Here is an 18,692-nt window from a genome sequence, read left to right as displayed (position 1 = left end):
AACATTCAATTAACAATGAAATAACATATTTACAATTACAGTTGCTAGATACATTAGTTGAAGTTAAGCAATTATAAGTTCAGTCTTTGAGGAGGCTTCCTGATTCTGTCTGGATAACGCCTCTTTGGGGTATCAGGTTCTTCTGGCAATGTTGAGTCGGGATCAACGTCGTTGTTTGGTTCGTCTGCTTCCAATATCACCGATTCGGAGGTAGATGCAATTGGTACTTCGGTTTCATCGCCAGGTGTATCAGATCGTGGTGTGGTGTTGACGTTTCCCAGTGACTCTAGAATCTGGTCAGCACGGCGTCTTACAATGCTCTCTCCAACGTCCACGGTATACATTAGAGGTCCTTGCCGTGTACAGATCGTTCCTGGCTGCCATTTCTCTGTGTGGTAGTCCCGGGCCAAAACTGGTTGACCTATCTTAAAACTCCTGGTCAGCCTTTCATTCATATTCTGAAACTGCCTGTTCTCCACATCTCTTCTGATGTTTGGCTTAACCAAATCCAAGCGGCATCGTAGTCTTCGATTGAAGAACATCATGGCTGGAGTTTGGTTGGTAACCGCATGTGTCGCATTCCGGTAGGCAAACAAGAAGTTATCCACCTTGTGCTGTAGGGGTACATCTTCATTACACATTGCCTTGATAGCCTTCTTGAATGTTTGAACGAACCTCTCGGCCAATCCATTAGTGGCCGGATGATATGGGGCAGATGTGCAATGCTTAACACCATTGTTCTTTAAGAACCTCTGGAACTCTTCAGACACAAACTGTGGTCCATTGTCGGAGCAAATCTGTTCAGGCAGCCCATTCCTGGCGAATATGGTTCGTAAGACTGTGATAGTTTTTTCTGTGGTGGTTGAGGACATTTTTATTACCTCTGGCCACTTTGAATGTGCATCCACCGCAATTAAAAACATCGAGTCCATAAATGGACCAGCAAAATCAATGTGCACCCTTTGCCATGGAGATGAGGGCCACTCCCATGGATGTAGAGGGGCTTGTGGTGGGGCGTTTTGGACCTTCTGGCATCCTGTACAGCTCTTGGTCATCTCTTCGATTTCTCTATCGATTCCCGGCCACCACACAAACGCTCTGGCTAAGTTCTTCATTTTTACCGCTCCCAGATGACCCTCATGAAGCTCATTGAACACTCTATCCTTCAATTTGGGTGGAATTACTACTCTGGATCCACACATCAAGGTTCCTCTGCACACTGACAGCTGTTCTCTTCTCGGCGAGAATGCTGGCAGCAATGGTTCGCCATGTGCTGGCCATCCCTTCACCGTTAAATCATAGACCCAGGAGAGTGTCGGGTCATTTCGTGTTTCCTTTTCTATGTTTGCATTCATCACAGGGAGACATTCGACTATGGTCGAGTGGAATATCTCCACTGGATCCACTGCAAGTTCTTCTTCCACCGTCAGCAATGGTAGGCGTGACAATCCATCAGCATTCCCATGCCGTTTAGTTCCTTTGTACTCGATGTCATATTGGTGTGCCCCTAGGAAAAGGGGCCACCTCTGTAGCCGTTGTGCTGTCATTATCGGTACGCCCTTCTGAGGGTTGAAAATGGAGACAAGAGGTTGATGATCAGTTAGTAGAGTAAATTTCTGACCGTGCAGGTAGTGATTGAACTTCTTCACCCCCCACACCAGGCTGAGGGCTTCTCTGTCAATCTGGGCATAGTTACGCTCGGCTGAAGTTAACGAGCGTGACGCAAAAGCTATCGGCCTCTCTGAACCATCGAGGAATTTATGTGACAGTACCGCCCCAATGCCGTAGGGAGACGCATCACACGCCAGTCTTATCGGTAGTGATGGGTTGTAGTGAGCCAATACTTCTCTTGAAGTGATTAGGTCCTTACTCTTCTGAAAGGCCCGCTTACATTCATCGCTCCATTTCCATGCTACTCCCGTTTGTAGTAGGGCGTTCAGTGGGTGCAGAATTGTGGACAAATTCGGCAAAAACTTATGGTAGTAATTCACCAATCCGAGGTATGACCTCAGTTGCGACACATTTTCAGGCGCTGGAGCCTTAACTACTGCTTCAATTTTGTCAGGGGACTTATGTAACCCTTCTTCATCAATCACGTGGCCACAATACAATATCTGTTTCTTAAAAAACTCGCACTTGGGGCGATTGGCCCGTAGCCCATGTTCACGTAGTCTAGTGAGCACCTGCTCTAGGTTGGCAAGGTGTTCACTGTCATCTTCACCTGTCACTAGGATGTCGTCCAAGTAACACTGAGTCCCCGGAATTCCTTGCAGGACTTGTTCCATCGCTCTTTGCCATATCGCCGGAGCTGATGCTACTCCGAATACCAGTCGATTATACTGGTAAAGACCTTTGTGAGTGTTTATCGTGAGGTACTTCCGAGAGGGTTCTTCAACCTCCATCTGCAAATATGCTTGTGCTAGGTCAATTTTTGTAAAACGCTTCCCTCCGGATAGTGAGGCGAAGATATCTTCTATCCTTGGAAGAGGATATTGTACTGTGTGAAGGACTGGGTTCACCGTCACCTTGAAGTCCCCACAGATGCGAACCTTCCTTGGCTCCTCAAACTTATTGTTTAACGTTTTCTTCATGACAGGAACGATGGGTGTCGCCCACTCGCTCCAGTCAACCTTAGATAACATGCCTGCATTCTCCAGATTCTCCAGCTCTGCCTCGACGGCTGGGCGAATTGCATATGGTACCGGTCTTGCTTTGAAAAACTTGGGAATTGCATTCTCTTCTATTTTTATCGAGGCGGTTACGCCTTTAAGAGTTCCCAGTTCTTGTTGAAATACCTCTTTGGCGTTAGCTAAGATTGTTGACAATCGTCCAGGAGTGACATCATCATCCTTTTTACCAGCCACCATCAGTGCCTGAATGGAGTGCCAATCTAAACTTATCTTTCTGATCCATTCACGTCCCAATAACGGTGGTCCACCATCTTGCAGTATGTACAGATACAATTTCCGACTTTCCTTGCCGTTGTATTCGACAGGCACCCTTATTTTTCCTCTGGGGTATACTTTTTGCCCCGTATACGTCTTCAAGACAATGGATGTCTCTTTCAAGGGTATGTGTGAGAATAGCCGCTCGTAGTCTCGTCGATTCATGACGGTTAGAGCTGATCCTGTATCCAATTCCATTTTGACTTGGGACCCTGCTATCGTGAGGGTGACCCAAATGGTTCGGTGATCCTCTTTTGCGATTACGATGTGAAGTTTGAGACAGCTTAGTCTCTTGTTCCCGGATTCACTATCGCTCATCTGGTCTTCGGAACTACTGTCCGTCATCTTTTGTACTTTCCTGTATGGTTCCTTAGTAGCCTTTTTGTTGTCGTTGGTCTTCTTCCCAGACCTGCAAACTCGTGCAATGTGTCCCATCTTTCCGCATTGCCTGCATTTTTTGTCCTTGGACCAGCAGTCCTTCTGGTCATGGTTTGTTCTGCTGCAGCGATAACATTTTGCAAATTCCCGTGTCATTTCGTGGGTGCCGTATTCCTGTGGCTTTTGCTGTATTTCCGCAGCTCCCCTTGCTGCTGCTTCGTACAATACTGCCACGCTGAAAGCCTTATCTAGCGTCAGCTCTTTCTCTGAGAGTAACCTCTTCTGGGTTCCTTCACTCAGGAGTCCACAGACAAATTTGTCCCGTAAGGTATCTGCCAGTCCTGCTCCGAAGTGGCAGTGCTTTGATAGCTTGCGTAGTTCCGTAAGGTAATCAGCATTGCTCTCATCTTTATGCTGATTTCTCCTGTGGAATTTAAATCTTTCTGCTATCAGCAGTGGTGTAGGATTTAGGTGTTCCTGTAGGATAGCAACAATTTCGTTAAAACTCTTCGCCTTCGGTTTGGCTGGAGTAATCAGGTCCCACAATAGGCCGTACGTTCTTGCGCCCATTAAGTTTAGCAGTACCGATGCCTTTTCCTCATCGGCTACTTCGTTTGCCTCGCAATATACCTCGACTCTTTCCACATACGTGGTCCAGTCTTCTATTGCATTATCGAAGGCAGTGATATTGCCAGTCTTCGGCATCTTGGAAATCTAAGATGGCGCCTCCCGCGCTTTGCCTTCTTCCCTGATTTAACAAAATGGCGCCTCCCGCGCTTTGCCTTCTTCCCCGCTGGATTAAGATGGCGCCTCCCGCGCTTTCTGTCTTCTCCGCTGTTGCTAGCGCTGTTGCTGCCGTTTTATGCCTTGATGGCGACGCCCTATGGTCTTCGTGCACTTCCCCCCGCGCTGCTGCTAACGCCGCTCTCCGCGGTTCCCGTGGCAAACTGCAGCTCCTCGTGGCTTTCTGCGTGTTTAATTTTTATTATTTCCCCGTCGTCGGAACAACCCTGCGGACTCTTGCCTCCCTCTTCTCGGGTCTGTGTGCTGCCCAGCTTCGTAGCACCGGCCGCGCCCTGTGTGCTCCACCCTCTCTCTCTCTCTCCTCTTCCCGACAACGCTGCTCGGCCCCGTTGCAAAGCCACCCGCTTGAGCTCTAGACTGCCGCAGCCCAGGAAGGATCAGTGTACTACCTGCCACCAGCCCGATTAGCTGAAGCACCATCGACAGGATAACCAAGCCCCGCTCTCGACAGCCTCTCCTGCAATTCTTCAACTCCGCTGACTCAGAGGCGGATGCCCACAGTCGACGCCCGTTTCTTCTGTTTCTTTCTTCCTTCTGGCCTCGATCTCTGATAACTTCGCTTCAGGGATGGATCCCCATGAGGTGGTGCAGACTGTAGGTAAGTTCATATCTGCTCGTCGCCAGTATTATGTCCGTGTATAATTGAGACACGGACTGCAGGAGTTGGTTATAACAGGTCTTTACTGAATGGAGGCACCCTGGAACTACTATGCAAATGTTACTACACAGGCTTATATACAGGGGTGGTCACTACTGGTACTGCAGTATATAGGGGCTGCAGAATACAGTTCCTTCTGCAAAGTACATACACTACAGTAAGGAACAGCTTCTGAGTTCGGAAAGTGAACAGCTGTGAGATAGGAGCTTTTATAGCACATTTGCAGCTGTCAAGTAGAGAGATCATTTCATGGTAACACAACTCCTGACCTCCTTACCTGATGTGATCCCTGAGCAGCGTGGACCCCATGGGCGACCGTGTAAAATTTAAAGGTGAGCTCAAAATACTTTTTAAGTGACTCTTAACAATGTCATAATGACCTAAATTGCCTCCACTGCCGCTGCGGTCGGGTCTGTTCAGCCCTGACAGACACGACATCTGGGAAAGTCGCGTGGCAGCGGGTTGACAGTGGGTTCCCGATCTGCTGTCAAAAAAATGTTTTTTCCCACCTGACCCGCCACCAAACGCGCCCGCTGACCCCCCCGAAAAACTCCCCCCGGGGAGTCTGTAGGAAGTTCTGGTTGAAGTTAGAGGCAAGCTGGCAACAGAAGGCTGGTGACGGCAGGGCAAAGCTCACCATGCTGGTGTGGCCAGGAAAAAAGTCTGGAAGTTTTGGGGTCTAGGAGTTAAATTTACAAACAATCATCTCTAAATGTCTGCTCCAATCCACATTAAAAATGTACCCCGGAACTCTTAAGTCACAAAAATAAAAATAAAACTGGCAGACAAAGAATATGAAGACAAGGAGGATCATTTTGACTTTGGGTGATAGTGCAAAACAGGCAATATTGATTCAGCTGCCCGTTATACACCTCTCCCAATTCTCATTTCCATTGACTGAATGGCCCCCGATCTTTACGTGGTTGGGAGCATGTCTGTGGCTGGGAAACTCAGAAATGCCGGGAATGAATTTAACAGCAGGACCTCGTTAAAAATTTTTACTCCGTTTCCCACCCAGCAGGCGACTAAATTGAAGGCTGGCTGGCTGCTAGGCAGGAACGCCTGCAGTACAAGGCCACAGGCAAGGACCGCTGCGGAGGGTCCCCAGAAATCGGAGAAGATCGGGGGTTGGTGGGGATGCTCAGAGCACGGCAGTGAGGAGGGAGGGCGATATCGTGGTGGCAAAATCGTGGGGGAGAGATCGCGAGGGGGAATTGATCGTAGAGGGGAGAGATCGTGGGGGAGTCTGAAGATCGCGGTGTGTGGGTCAGCCGATTGCAGGGAGGAAGAGATCGTGGTTGGCTCGGAGCACAGCAGTGAGGCGGGAGGGAGAGATCACGTGAAAGAGATAGATAGTGGGGAGAAGGATTAGTTTTTTGGAGAAGCGTGGACACTCCCCCAGAATGCCTCAATGCGCAGGGATGAAATTCCAGATTTTCTATTCCCACGGTGCTGTGTTGGTACCTGCGCCACTGAAGACCTCACTTCCAAAAAAGAGAGAGGGGGTGAGAGAGATGGACTGAAATTTCAACCCATCTATCTGAGTTGGATTCAATTCCACTGTACTGCCTAACATTTAAACAAAGTTCATCAGTCTAACTTATGGCAGGAACTGTAATAATTCAGTTCACAAAGTTTTGCCTTAGGATGTTTTAGTGAAGTGCAAATACTTCACAGATTGTATTTGACCATGCTTGAAAATGTCTGGTAAGATTGATAGTTAGAAACATTGATTTAGGAATTCCACGCCTGAAGGCAAATGCTGATCCTGAACTTGCCACTGAATTTCAAATCCATTAGGAGAATGTTACCTTCACTTATAAAGTGTCTATTCCAGCATTCATTTGAAATGTAGACATTACTTAAGATGTTCAACATGTAGGAGATCAAAGAAATGACACTACATAAAAAGAGCCAAGGACCTCCCTCATTACCTATAAAAATAAATATAAATCATTGCATTTTCTTAAGGAAAAAGGCAAATACATTTGTGCACTTGTAGTGAATTGCCATCCATGATTGATATCCAAGGGTTTAAAAGTTTTAATGGTGTTTACTATTTGAATCCTTTCAACAAAGAAATCCAAATATTTAATTATTACTTTAAAAAAGGTGCTGTGATACTGGGTCCTACAATATTCATAGTGTAAATAACTGAGTAAGTGATACTGCATTTATACACCAGTGCTAGGAAATTGGTCTTGCGACGGAAACCAGGTCTCCCAATGCAGCTCGCATCAATTTGAACGCTGAGCCAGCCCACAGGTAGGTCTGGGGGTCACGTGGAGGGGGAGGTGAACAGGAGGGCAGCAAGCACGGCCCAGCAGCGGCCCACAGTGTTGCTGTGAAGGCAGGTGGTGGCTCCACATTAAGGTAAGCCCACCTTCCTGCAGGCCAATTAGGCCTCTGTGCCACCTGTTTTTCCACTGGCCCAGAGCCGGTAAGCTACAGCGAGAATCCCGCAGCTCACCCACGGCATGGTAATGAGGCCTGAACCTTAATTTGGTTTGGGCCTCACGCTGGCACCAATGAGTTGACTTTGTGCCTGTTTTGGGCGAAGTCAAATATCCCCCCCCCCACAGTATCTTCATGTCACACCCAAATCTAACCAACAACTGCCACTGCTTCATTTTGATGAATTCACACTTAGTCCTTCATCTATTGAAATTCTTGGCTTTCCGACTCCCCTGACCTCAAATGGAATTTCAACATCTTATCTTAAGATGCTCCAAGCTCAGTTTCCTCTTTTATGCCAAGTACATCTTTTCCCTGCAACAGCTCTTAGCTCTCTTTACCTCAAGCCATTGATGACTAGAGGTATTGTCCTAGAAGTTCTCTTGGCACCTCTCTTGCAATCCTGACTGGACAAAGATAGGCAATTCTTTTCTCACTGTTACTCTCCAACCTCTCTCTTTCATTGCCTCTGTATTGTCTTATTAATATTGTGATTATGGCCCCTCTGAACTTGCCTGCTCCTTCTAAACTCCAAATACATATGAAGTATGGTTTATACCTCTCCACACGAGTCTCCCATTGAGACTCATCATAGTCTCCTATTCTAACTCATTTCTTCCCAAAACCTCAAATCATGGAACTCCTTACTTCCCTCAACCTTTCCTTCCTTCAGCAATCTTCAGCCTTTTAAAATCTAAGTTGTGTTCCACCTAGTCAGTACTTTACCTATTTTTTTTTACTTCTTTCAAACTCAGTGGTATCTTGCACTTTGGGCTTTAGTCCTTCATCTTGGTGTCTCGATAAAAAAAGGATTGTTTTAGATTGCCTTAATTAGGGACATTTTATTGTGCATGATATAGTTATAAGGTACTTACTTATAAAATAAAAGTGGAGCCCATCCTGGTCAATCTGGTACAAACTTGGGCTTTTAATTCATTTTCAAGTATTTTAACAAAAAAAAGAATTTGTACCCATCTCTGAATGACTAACTTTGCACAGAATTGTATTAAGAGATAAAATAGATAATAGCCTATAATTGGCATACTTTATTGAAGGACGAGAATTGTTAAATGTAAAAAAAACTGAGAAAAGAACAAAAATTTTAGCATTTGAAAAAACTGTCTAGCCGGATTCTGTCACTGTAGCTCCAGGCAACAGAATATAGTCAACATTCTTTAACAGAGTATCAATAACACATCTAAAGATCTAACAACTCGTTGGGGTAGAAATTAGAACTCATTGTGCCTGTTTTACTGTTTTCTGTTTTTATTTCAGATTTACAGCATCTGCAGTATTTTGCTTTATTTTTGGCAAATTAGACATCCCTGTGCTCTGTCTTTGAGAAATTTCACAACCACACACACTTCCAACTAGAGGAGTAGGACTGAACATTCCATTCTCTGTAATCTCCTTCAGCCCCACAACCACCCCCCCACCCACCCCCGAGATATCTGCGCTCCTCTAATTCTGCCCTCTTGAGGATCCCTGATTATAATTGCTCAACCTTTGGTGGCTGTGCCTTCTGTTGTCTAGGCCCTAAGCTCTGGAATTCCCTGCCTAAATCTCTGCGCCTCGCTACCTCTCTTTCCTCCTTTAAGACGCTCCTTAAAACCTACCTCTTTGACCAAGCTTTTGGTCACCTGCCCTAATTTATCCTTGTGTGGATCGGTGTCAAATTTTTTTGTCTTAAAATACTCCTGTGCAGCGCCTTGGGGCGTTTTACTATGCTAAAGGCGCTATATAAATACAAGTTGTTGTTGCGAGCTGACAGTGTAGATCCGTGATAGGCCAACAGGAGGCACAATGTAAGTAATAGTATAAACATAATGGGGGTAATTTTGACTTTGAGTGATAGTGTTTAGTGGGCGATTTGGTCGCCTGTTATACATCACTCCCGATTATTAAAAAAAATGTTTTAATCATTCATGGGATGTGGGCATCGCTGGCAAGGCCAGCATTTATTGCTCATCCCTAATTGCCCTCGAGAAGGTAGCGGTGAGCCGCCGCCTTGAACCGCTGCAGTCTGTGTGGTGAAGGTACTCCCAACAGTGCTGTTAGGGAGGGAGTTCCAGGATTTTGACCCAGCGACAATGAAGGATCGGCAATATATTTCCAAGTCAGGATGGTGTGTGACTTGGAGGGGAACTTGGAGGTGGTGGTGTTCCCATGCGCCTGCTGCCCTTGTCCTTCTAGGTGGTAGAGGTCGCGGGTTTGGGAGGTGCTGTCGAAGAAGCCTTGGTGAGTTGCTGCAGTGCATCTTGTAGATGGTACATACTGCAGCCACGGTACACCGGTGGTGGAGGGAGTGAATGTTTGAGGCGATAGATGGGGTGCCAATCAAGCGGGCTGCTTTGTCCTGGATGGTGTCGAGCTTCTTGAGTGTTGTTGGAGCTGCACTCATCCAGGCAAGTGGAGAGTATGCCATCACACTCCTTACTTGTGCCTTGTAGATGGTGGAAAGGCTTTGGGGAGTCAGGAGGTGAGACACTCGCTGCAGAATAACTAGCCTCTGACCTGCTCTTGTTTCCACAGTATTTATGTGGCTGGTCCAGTTAAGTTTCCTGTCAATGGTAATCCCCATGATGTTGATGGTAGAGGATTCGGTGATGATAATGCCGTTGAATGTCAAGGGGTGGTGGTTAGACGCTCGCTTGTGGCTCACTTGTGTGGCGTGAATGTTACCTGCCACTTACCAGCCCAAGCCTGAATGTCGTCCAGGTCTTGTTGCATGTGGGCATGGACTGCTTCATTATCTGAGGAGCTGTGAATGGCACTGAACACTGTGCAGTCATCAGCGAACATCCCCATTTCTGACCTTATGTTGGAGGGAAGCTCATTGATGAAGCAGCTGAAGATGGTTGGGACTAAGACACTGCCCTGAGGAACTCCTGCAGCGATGTCCTGGGGCTGTGATGATTGACCTCAAACCACCACAACCATCTTCCTTTGTGCTAGGTATGACTCCAGCCAGTGGAGAGTTTTCCCCCCAATTCCCATTGACTTCAGTTTTTAGTAGGGCTCCTTGATGCCACACTCAGTCAAATGCTGCCTTAATGTCAAAGGCAGTCACTCTCACCTCTCCTCTGGAATTCAGCTCTTTTGTCCATGTTTGGACCAAGGCTGTAATGATGTCGGGAGCCGAGCAGTCCTGGCGGAACCCAAACTGGGCATCAGTGAGCAGGTTATTAGTGAGTAAGTGCCGCTTGATAGCACTGTCGAAAACATCTTCCATCACTTTGCTGATGGTTGAGTGGACTGATGGGGCGGTAATTGGCCGGATTGGATTTGTCCTGCTTTTTGTGGACAGGACATACCTGGGCAGTTTTCCACATCGTCGGATAGATGCCAGTATTGTAGCTGTACTGGAACAGCTTGGCTAGTGGCGCAGCTAGTTATGGAGCACAAGTCTTCAGCCCGACAGCCGGGATGTTATCGGGGCCCATAGCCTTTGCTGCATCCAGTGTGCTCAGCTGTTTCTTGATATCACGTGGAGTGAATCGAATTGGCTGAAGACTGGCTTCTGTGATGGTGGGGACCTCAGGAGGAGATTATAATTTCCACTGAATGAAAATTGGGAGAGATGTATAAGAGGCGGCTGAATCGCAATCACTTTTTTTACACTAACACCCAAAGTCAAAATTACCCCCACTCTCAGTTTTTCTTTTTTAAAATGGAGCAACTTTTATCCTCTTGTCACTATCTAGCAGCCCTCAACTAAGGTAAGTGAGTTCACAGCTCTGAAACTCAAACTCATGTTTTCTGCATGGAACCCCATTTCTCAATGGATTTAATTACTACTAAGCCACCATTTGTAGGCTCATCTACTAAAGACTATACAGTACTTATTCAATGAAGACAATATATTACACTTTTTTCTTCTCTCTAACTCTCTCTTCCATCACATTGGCATACTGTTCCATGGACACTGGCTGCCCTGTGCTTTCCAATAAGGTTATGTTCTCATTCTTCACGTGTGAATCTGGGCAGTGGGTGTCAGCAGGCTATTGAAGGGTAGCAGGTGGGCATGTAAGAAATCACGGTGAAGCCTGATCCTGTCTGCACCCAACAACTGCAGTATGTGCACTTTCTAGACCGGGAATTTCCTTGGGGTTTCTCCCAGTCAGCCGTTGTAACTTCGAATAAACCGCATAAATGGGGTTTCCTCTGAAGCCGATCGAAAAAACCGCCATGGAAATTTCAAACGCGCGTTTCAAACAACAAAGGGCAAAAAAAATTGTGATGGCAGAGTTAGCAGGGCAAAAATGATGGATGGTAGGACTTCCACCTGACTAATTTCACATGTTCATTTCCACCTAAACTCTTACTTTGGAGCACTGCTACAAGTATTGAAATTTCAGCAGTAGCCTCCTAAAGGGGACCAGAGCCTGTTTGAGAAAGCAGAACAAGTCAACCTAATATAGTGTCAGAGCGGAGCAATTGCCAGACTCTATGGTGAAACAGTAGAGGTCCTGTTACATAAGGTATGTGCAAAGGGGAAGGGCACACACCCAGGACAAAAGTTGTACACAATACATGGGAATACGTTAACACAATTATGAATGCATTCTCCAGTACCACAGGATATGGATTCAAATGCAAAAGAAGCTATCAGACTTTAAGTGCTCTATTATACCAAGTAGCACAGGCTAAGAATGCACTCCACAAACATTTCACATCTCAGCCTGGTACACCTGTACTTCTGACCCATGCAAAGCACTCAAACAGCCCATCATGTTTTGGGATTTTTGATCAATTTTTTTCCTTGTTGGCACTGATTAGGCATTGTACATATTCTAACAATATAGCCACAGACCTAATTTGATTCTACAATAAAACTGAAAAGTAACACAATTAAAACAGGAAATTCCAAAGACAATAATTAAATTATTTACCTTACTATGAATTCAGACTTTGGCAGAGCTAGGATGCAGTATTTTGCTGATAACACTAATCAAGTTTTATTTTCCATGTCCTGTTTCTGCGTTTTAATGTAACAAAATCTAAAAAAATAAATAAATTACCTTTTGTCCTTGAAAACCTTCAGGTCCTTGGTCTCCAGAGGATCCAGGGTAACCCTTAAATGTAACACAAAATAAAAATATAGCATTTTGTGAACGTTAATGCGACATATTGCAGAGTTTCTTTCAAATGCAGCTTTGTTCCACAGAAACAAGTGAGAATATTTACTTATTAAATGAAATAAAGAGTATATATAATTCATGTTACAAGTTTTAAGTAACACCAAACAAATAAGCCTCACATAACACCAAGCAGATATTTTATTCAATACTAATTTCAAAGAATGGCCTAATAGTTAAATAGAAAGACATAACTTAATTAATGCATTAAACTATCTTCAGCAGATTTCAACAAAGGCATTTTGTTCTTTTGAGTGATACGTGTCAGTACTTACAAAGTGATTGCGACATGTTTTCAGATGGCAAATACTCTTGAACCTTGCTGCATTACATCAGTGAAATAATGAGAGCAAATGGAAGTACCAGAGGTGACAGTGTACAACTGGGACTGATTAGAAAGTGATCATCAAATGAAGGGATGCAGACATTGTAACAAGCCACAAAAGCATTTTAAAAATTGTAACCAATGACCTGGAAATTGTGTGGGTTGCAATGCTCCCCATATGAGTGAAAATAGCCCTGTGATTTTACAGTAATCAATTTTATATCATTTTCATCCTTTTGAGGAATTCTGGTGATTTTCTTCACCGTGGCTTAAGACTGTGGCCGTTGACAGGTGACATCAGACAAAATGGCAAAACATATCGCTATAATCTGTTCCCAATGATAACTACACAGGAAATATTAACAGTACAACAATTAATCAATGAGAGGCTCGCTTTGCCACTTAATGAATTTCTTTTTAAATGTTTATGACAATATTTAGCTTTCATTGGCCTAGAAATTCGGTGGGCGCCAGTCTCGCCTGGGCGCCGGAAGTACCGCCCCGGAAGGAGCCACAAGCGCTAGCGAGAAATTCAGTTTCAGCGCCCCAACCGGAAGCGGGGCGCTCCTCGAGGCACCCCGCATCCCTCTTGGGGCGCTGCAACTGAAAATCGCAGCGCAACGTGCCACAGCGCCACATGCTGCGGCACGGTGTGCTGCGGAACTGCAGGCCTTCCTCCCCTTCTTAAAGGGGAGGGGCCTGCTGCAGCGCGATCCGAGATCGCGAGTGCCGGCAAAAGAGCCCGGCACTGAGGAGAAGTGCCGGGCTCTTGGGACACAGCTGGCACAACGCAGGGGGGTGGGGGGGGCTCAGAAGGCCGGGGACGGCAGCGCGGAGAGGTGCTGGCAGGTGGCCAGCAAAAAAAATGGCCGCCCCGCACCTCTCCTTTAAATAGCGCCTCTACCGCCGCAGGTAGGCCCCCCTGAACCGGTCGCAATCCGTTACAGCGGGGGGGGCATTACCAAATATCGCGATCGGGGCGGTAGCGGGGCGCTGCGTACACCGATGACGTCATCGGTGGCGACGCAGCGCTACAGGCTAACGCCGCCATTAGTGCCCCGCTAAATTTCGCGGGAGGCGTGGCCAGTGGCGCTAAACCCACTAAGTGCCCTCTTTGGGCGCTAACTGGTGGCGCAGCCCACCGAATTTCTAGGCCATTGTCTTTTATAGTCTATCCCCAATTAAAGCAAACTGATTAACTCCACCATTAAAATAGCAGAGGAAAGTGCAAATGCCTTAATTGCTTGTAGATTATTATCCTAGAACATCACTTATGTGCTGTATTCATACTACTGGTGGGAGTTTTATTCAGTCTTGAATCTATTTATCACCACCGTGAGTTGTGATCTGTAGCTGATTATGAAAAATTTCTGAGGTGGATTTTGATTTCGGCAGCTGGTGGGCTGGGCGATCGGGCCAGCTGCCTGATCACGTGAGCGCAAGGCCCGATTGGTTTTGATGGTTGAGCCCAATTTGCATCTCATTGGCGGGTTGGCTACACAGAAACATAGAAACTTAGAAGATAGGAGCAGGAGTAGGCCATTCGCCCCCTCGAGCCTGTTCCGCCATTTAATGAGATCATGGCTGATCATCCAAATTCAGTACCCTGTCCCTGCCTTCTCCCCATATCCCTTGATCCCTTTAGCCTTAAGAAATATATCTAACTCCTTCTTGAATATATTTAATGAATTGGCCTCAACTGCCTTCTGTGGTAGAGAATTCCACAGGTTCACCACTCTCTGGGTGAAGTAATTCCTCCTCATCTCTGTCCTAAATGGCTTACCCCTTATCCTTAGGCTGTGACCCCTGGTTCTGGACTCCCCCGCCATCGGGAACTTCCTTCCTGCATCTAGTCTGTCTAGTCCTGTTAGAATTTTATAAGTTTCAATGAGATCCCCTCTCATTCTTCTAAACTCCAGTGAGTATAAGCCCAATCGACCCAATCTCTCCTCATACGTGATTCCTGCCATCCCAGGTATCAGTCTGATGTTTGCAGTGGTGATGGGTATCCCACCCGATTGGGGGGTGGGATTACCTCTGGTCCCGACTCAAATTTAAAGGGTGAAAGTACCTCTTAAAGAAAGGTGTCATTTCACCCATTACAAATTGTGGCTGGTGCAAGGATTTCTTCACAGCAGCATTAGTGTGAGGTGGTGCATTTTGGTAGGAAGAATAAGGAGGTCACATACTGCTTGAAAAATAAGAGTCTAAATGGGGTAGAGGAGTAAAGAGGTTTGGGGTACAGATACACAAATCACTAAAAGTAGCGATGCAGGTTAATAAGGCCATAAAAAGAGTAAACCAAGCACTGGGGTTCATTTTTAGAAGGATAGAATTGAAAAGCAGAGAAGTCAAGTTAAACTTGTATAGAATCTTGGTTGGACAACACTTGGAGGTCTGTGCACAGTTCTGGCCTCCATATTATTACATAGAATTACATAGAATGTACAGCACAGAATATTTTAAAATTATATTATAAAAAGGCTATAGAGGCATTGGAGAAGGTGCAAAAATGATTCACAAGGATGATACCAATACTGAGAGATTTCAACTATCAGGAAAGACTGAACAGGCTGGAGCACTTTTCACTGAAAATGAGAAGGCTGAGGGGTGACCTGATAGAGGGTTTGATAGGGTAGATGTGGAGAAAATGTTTCCACTTGTGGGGGAGACCAAAGCTAGAGGTCATAAATATAAGATAGTCACTAATAAATCCAATAGGAAATTTCAGGAGAAACTTCTTTACCCAAAGAGTGGCAAGAATGTGGAACATGCTACCACAAGGAGTAGTTGAGGCAAATATCATAGATGCATTTAAGGGGAAGCTAAATAAGCACATGAGGGAGAAAAGAATAGAAGTGTATGCTGATAGGGTTAGATAAAGAGGGGTGGGAGGAGGCTCGTGTGGAGTATAAATGCCGGCATAGACCAGTTGGGCCGAATGGCCTGTTTCTGTGCTGTAGACTCGATGCAGCATGTCAAAGGCAAGAGCCCTTAGGTTCAGCAACATAGTGGTGGAGGTCATAATGGAGCAGACGAGGGCATAAAGGTCCCTAAACAACAAGCCTGGAGGGAGTTGACTGAAATAGTAAACACCCAGACCATCATCGCAAAGATTCTTCTGCTAACTGCTTTCACATTTCTCACTGAAGTCACTCTCTTGCACATGACCACCTCCCTCTCCTTCTCCCAACTTGCTGTTTCGCCATCTCAGCATGCACTCTATAAGAAGATACCACACACAGCCGAATAGCACTTTACAAAATGCACACACTAACTTACTCCAACTCTTTTTGCGAGACAAACTGGCCACGACAAGAAGGAGCGGACCAGAATAGGGAAGGGGGGCAGTCTCCATCCCGGTCCTCGCGCCATGGAAGAGGAAGCCATGCTCATCTATGCTGAAGGCTATTCGAGGACTGCCTGTAATGGTGAGGCTGGAGGCAGAGCTCAGCAGGGCGCCTGCTTTTTTATTTTACCTTCTCTCTTTCCTCCAACAATCATACATACAGGCAGCGTAGCACCCAGGTGCTGCCTAGCACTGCCAGCATCTGCTGCTGCCTAACCTTTTTCTGCCATGCTGACACTTGTCTCCTTTCTCTAGGCACCTCCCATCACTCGGACCATGCAAAAGAAGACTTGGGACGGGTCAATCATCCAGAAGAAGCACCATTACTCACTCCATCACTATCAAGCACCAGCATAGAAATCAGCACTCCAGTTGGGATAGAGGGTGAGCTAGTGGGGGATGCACAAGATGATTCACAGAGCACAACAGAGCAGGAGCTACTTTAAAGGACAGCCCAGGAGACAGCTCGCCAGAGGGCAAGCCCGGGTCCTAGTTCCACTGTGGAGGAAAGATGCCAACTTCAGAGCCCTAGCCTACAAAAAGAAACTGCTTGATATGCACCAGATATTATTGGAGCTATTGGACAGCCTGCCTAGGAGTTGCCGCAGCATGTCTGAGAATATTGAGGAGTGCAATTCCAGCATGTGCGGCATTCTGGCCAGTGGCATTAGCATCTTCAGTCTACCATGTAGCATGTGGTCACCTCCGTGGACACTGCAGTCAGACCCTCTGCACATGATTTTGTGTCACCAACTCTTGCAGCTTTGATCAAAGCTCAAACTGATGTCATTCAAGCTCTGGGTTCCACCATCTCCAGTGGCTTCAAAATATTAACATGATCATTTCTCCATGTTGGTTTTCTATGCCATTCATAATCAGAAAGCAAGAGATGTATTTTAAGTGAAAAGTTGCTTTTTCCACTCCTGCCTTCAAGGCACTGACTTATGCCTAAGTGCAGTTCCATGGGCCCTGGCTCTCCTCCGGTTCCATGGGCCCTGGCTCTCCTCCGGTTCCATGGGCCCTGGCTCTCCTCCGGTTCCATGGGTCCTGGCTGTCCCGATTCCATGGGTCCTGGCTGTCCCGATTCCATGGGTCCTGGCTGTCCCGATTCCATGGGTCCTGGCTGTCCCGATTCCATGGGTCCTGGCTCTCCTCTGATTCCATGGGCCCTGGCTGTCCCGATTCCATGGGTCCTGGCTCTCCTCGGATTCCATGGGTCCTGGCTGTCCCGATTCCATGGGTCCTGGCTCTCCTCTGATTCCATGGGTCCTGGCTGTCCCGATTCCATGGGTCCTGGCTCTCCTCGGATTCCATGGGTCCTGGCTGTCCCGATTCCATGGGCCCTGGCTCTCCTCCGGTTCCATGGATGCTGGCTCTCCTCTGATTCCATGGGTCCTGGCTCTCCTCCGGTTCCATGGGCCCTGACTCTCCTCCGGTTCCATGGGTCCTGGCTCTCCTCCGGTTCCATGGGTCCTGGCTCTCCTCTGATTCCATGGGCCCTGGCTCTCCTCCGGTTCCATGGGTCCTGGCTCTCCTCTGATTCCATGGGTCCTGGCTGTCCCGATTCCATGGGTCCTGGCTCTCCTCCAGTTCCATGGGCCCTGGCTCTCCTCGGATTCCATGGGCCCTGGCTCTCCTCGGATTCCATGGGTCCTGGCTCTCCTCCGGTTCCTTGGGTCCTGGCTCTCCTCCAGTTCCATGGGCCCTGGCTCTCCTCGGATTCCATGGGCCCTGGCTCTCCTCGGATTCCATGGGTCCTGGCTCTCCTCCGGTTCCATGGGTCCTGGCTCTCCTCCAGTTCCATGGGCCCTGGCTCTCCTCTGGCTCCATGGGTCGTGGCTGTCCTGATTCCATGGGCCCTGGCACTCCTCCGGTTCCATGGGTCCTGGCTCTCCTCCGGTTCCATGGGCCCTGGCTCTCCTCGGATTCCATGGGTCCTGGCTCTCCGCCGGTTCCATGGGTCCTGGCTCTCCTCCGGTTCCATGGGTCCTGGCTCTCCTCCGGTTCCATGGGCCCTGGCTGTCCTCTGATTCCATGGGCCCTGGCTCTCCTCCAGTTCCATGGGTCCTGGCTCTCCTCTGGTTCCATGGGTCCTGGCTCTCCTCCAGTTCCATGGGCCCTGGCTCTCCTCTGATTCCATGGGCCCTGGCTCTCCTCTGATCCCATGGGTCCTGGCTCTCCTCCAGTTCCATGGGCCTGGCTCTCCTCCAGTTCCATGGGTCCTGGCTCTCCTCCGGTTCCATGGGTCCTGGCTCTCCTCCAGTTCCATGGGCCTGGCTCTCCTCCAGTTCCATGGGTCCTGGCTCTCCTCTGATCCCATGGGTCCTGGCTCTCCTCCGGTTCCATGGGCCCTGACTCTCCTCCGGTTCCATGGGTCCTGGCTCTCCTCCGGTTCCATGGGTCCTGGCTCTCCTCTGATTCCATGGGCCCTGGCTCTCCTCCGGTTCCATGGGTCCTGGCTCTCCTCTGATTCCATGGGTCCTGGCTGTCCCGATTCCATGGGTCCTGGCTCTCCTCCAGTTCCATGGGCCCTGGCTCTCCTCGGATTCCATGGGCCCTGGCTTTCCTCGGATTCCATGGGTCCTGGCTCTCCTCCGGTTCCTTGGGTCCTGGCTCTCCTCCAGTTCCATGGGCCCTGGCT

At 47.6% G+C, this 18,692-nt stretch overlaps 1 protein-coding gene across 1 annotated transcript in view; it reads right to left on the bottom strand.

The window, feature by feature from the left end:
• Nucleotides 1-18,692, bottom strand: part of col28a2a (collagen, type XXVIII, alpha 2a) — a 177,599-nt gene that overhangs the window by 113,724 nt on the left and 45,183 nt on the right. Inside the window, exon 10 of the mRNA XM_085986214.1 lies at nucleotides 12,261-12,314. Within this exon, the coding sequence (XP_085842340.1) occupies nucleotides 12,261-12,314 (54 nt within the window). The remainder of the gene's footprint in view (nucleotides 1-12,260; nucleotides 12,315-18,692) is intronic.

This window comes from Somniosus microcephalus, chromosome 4, assembly GCF_052327205.1.
Source record: "Somniosus microcephalus isolate GS21.2 chromosome 4, FLI_Smic_1.0, whole genome shotgun sequence".
Lineage (NCBI taxonomy): Eukaryota > Metazoa > Chordata > Chondrichthyes > Squaliformes > Somniosidae > Somniosus > Somniosus microcephalus.
Note: the sequence above shows the minus strand (reverse complement) of the source record. Positions and strands in the feature narration are given on the sequence as shown.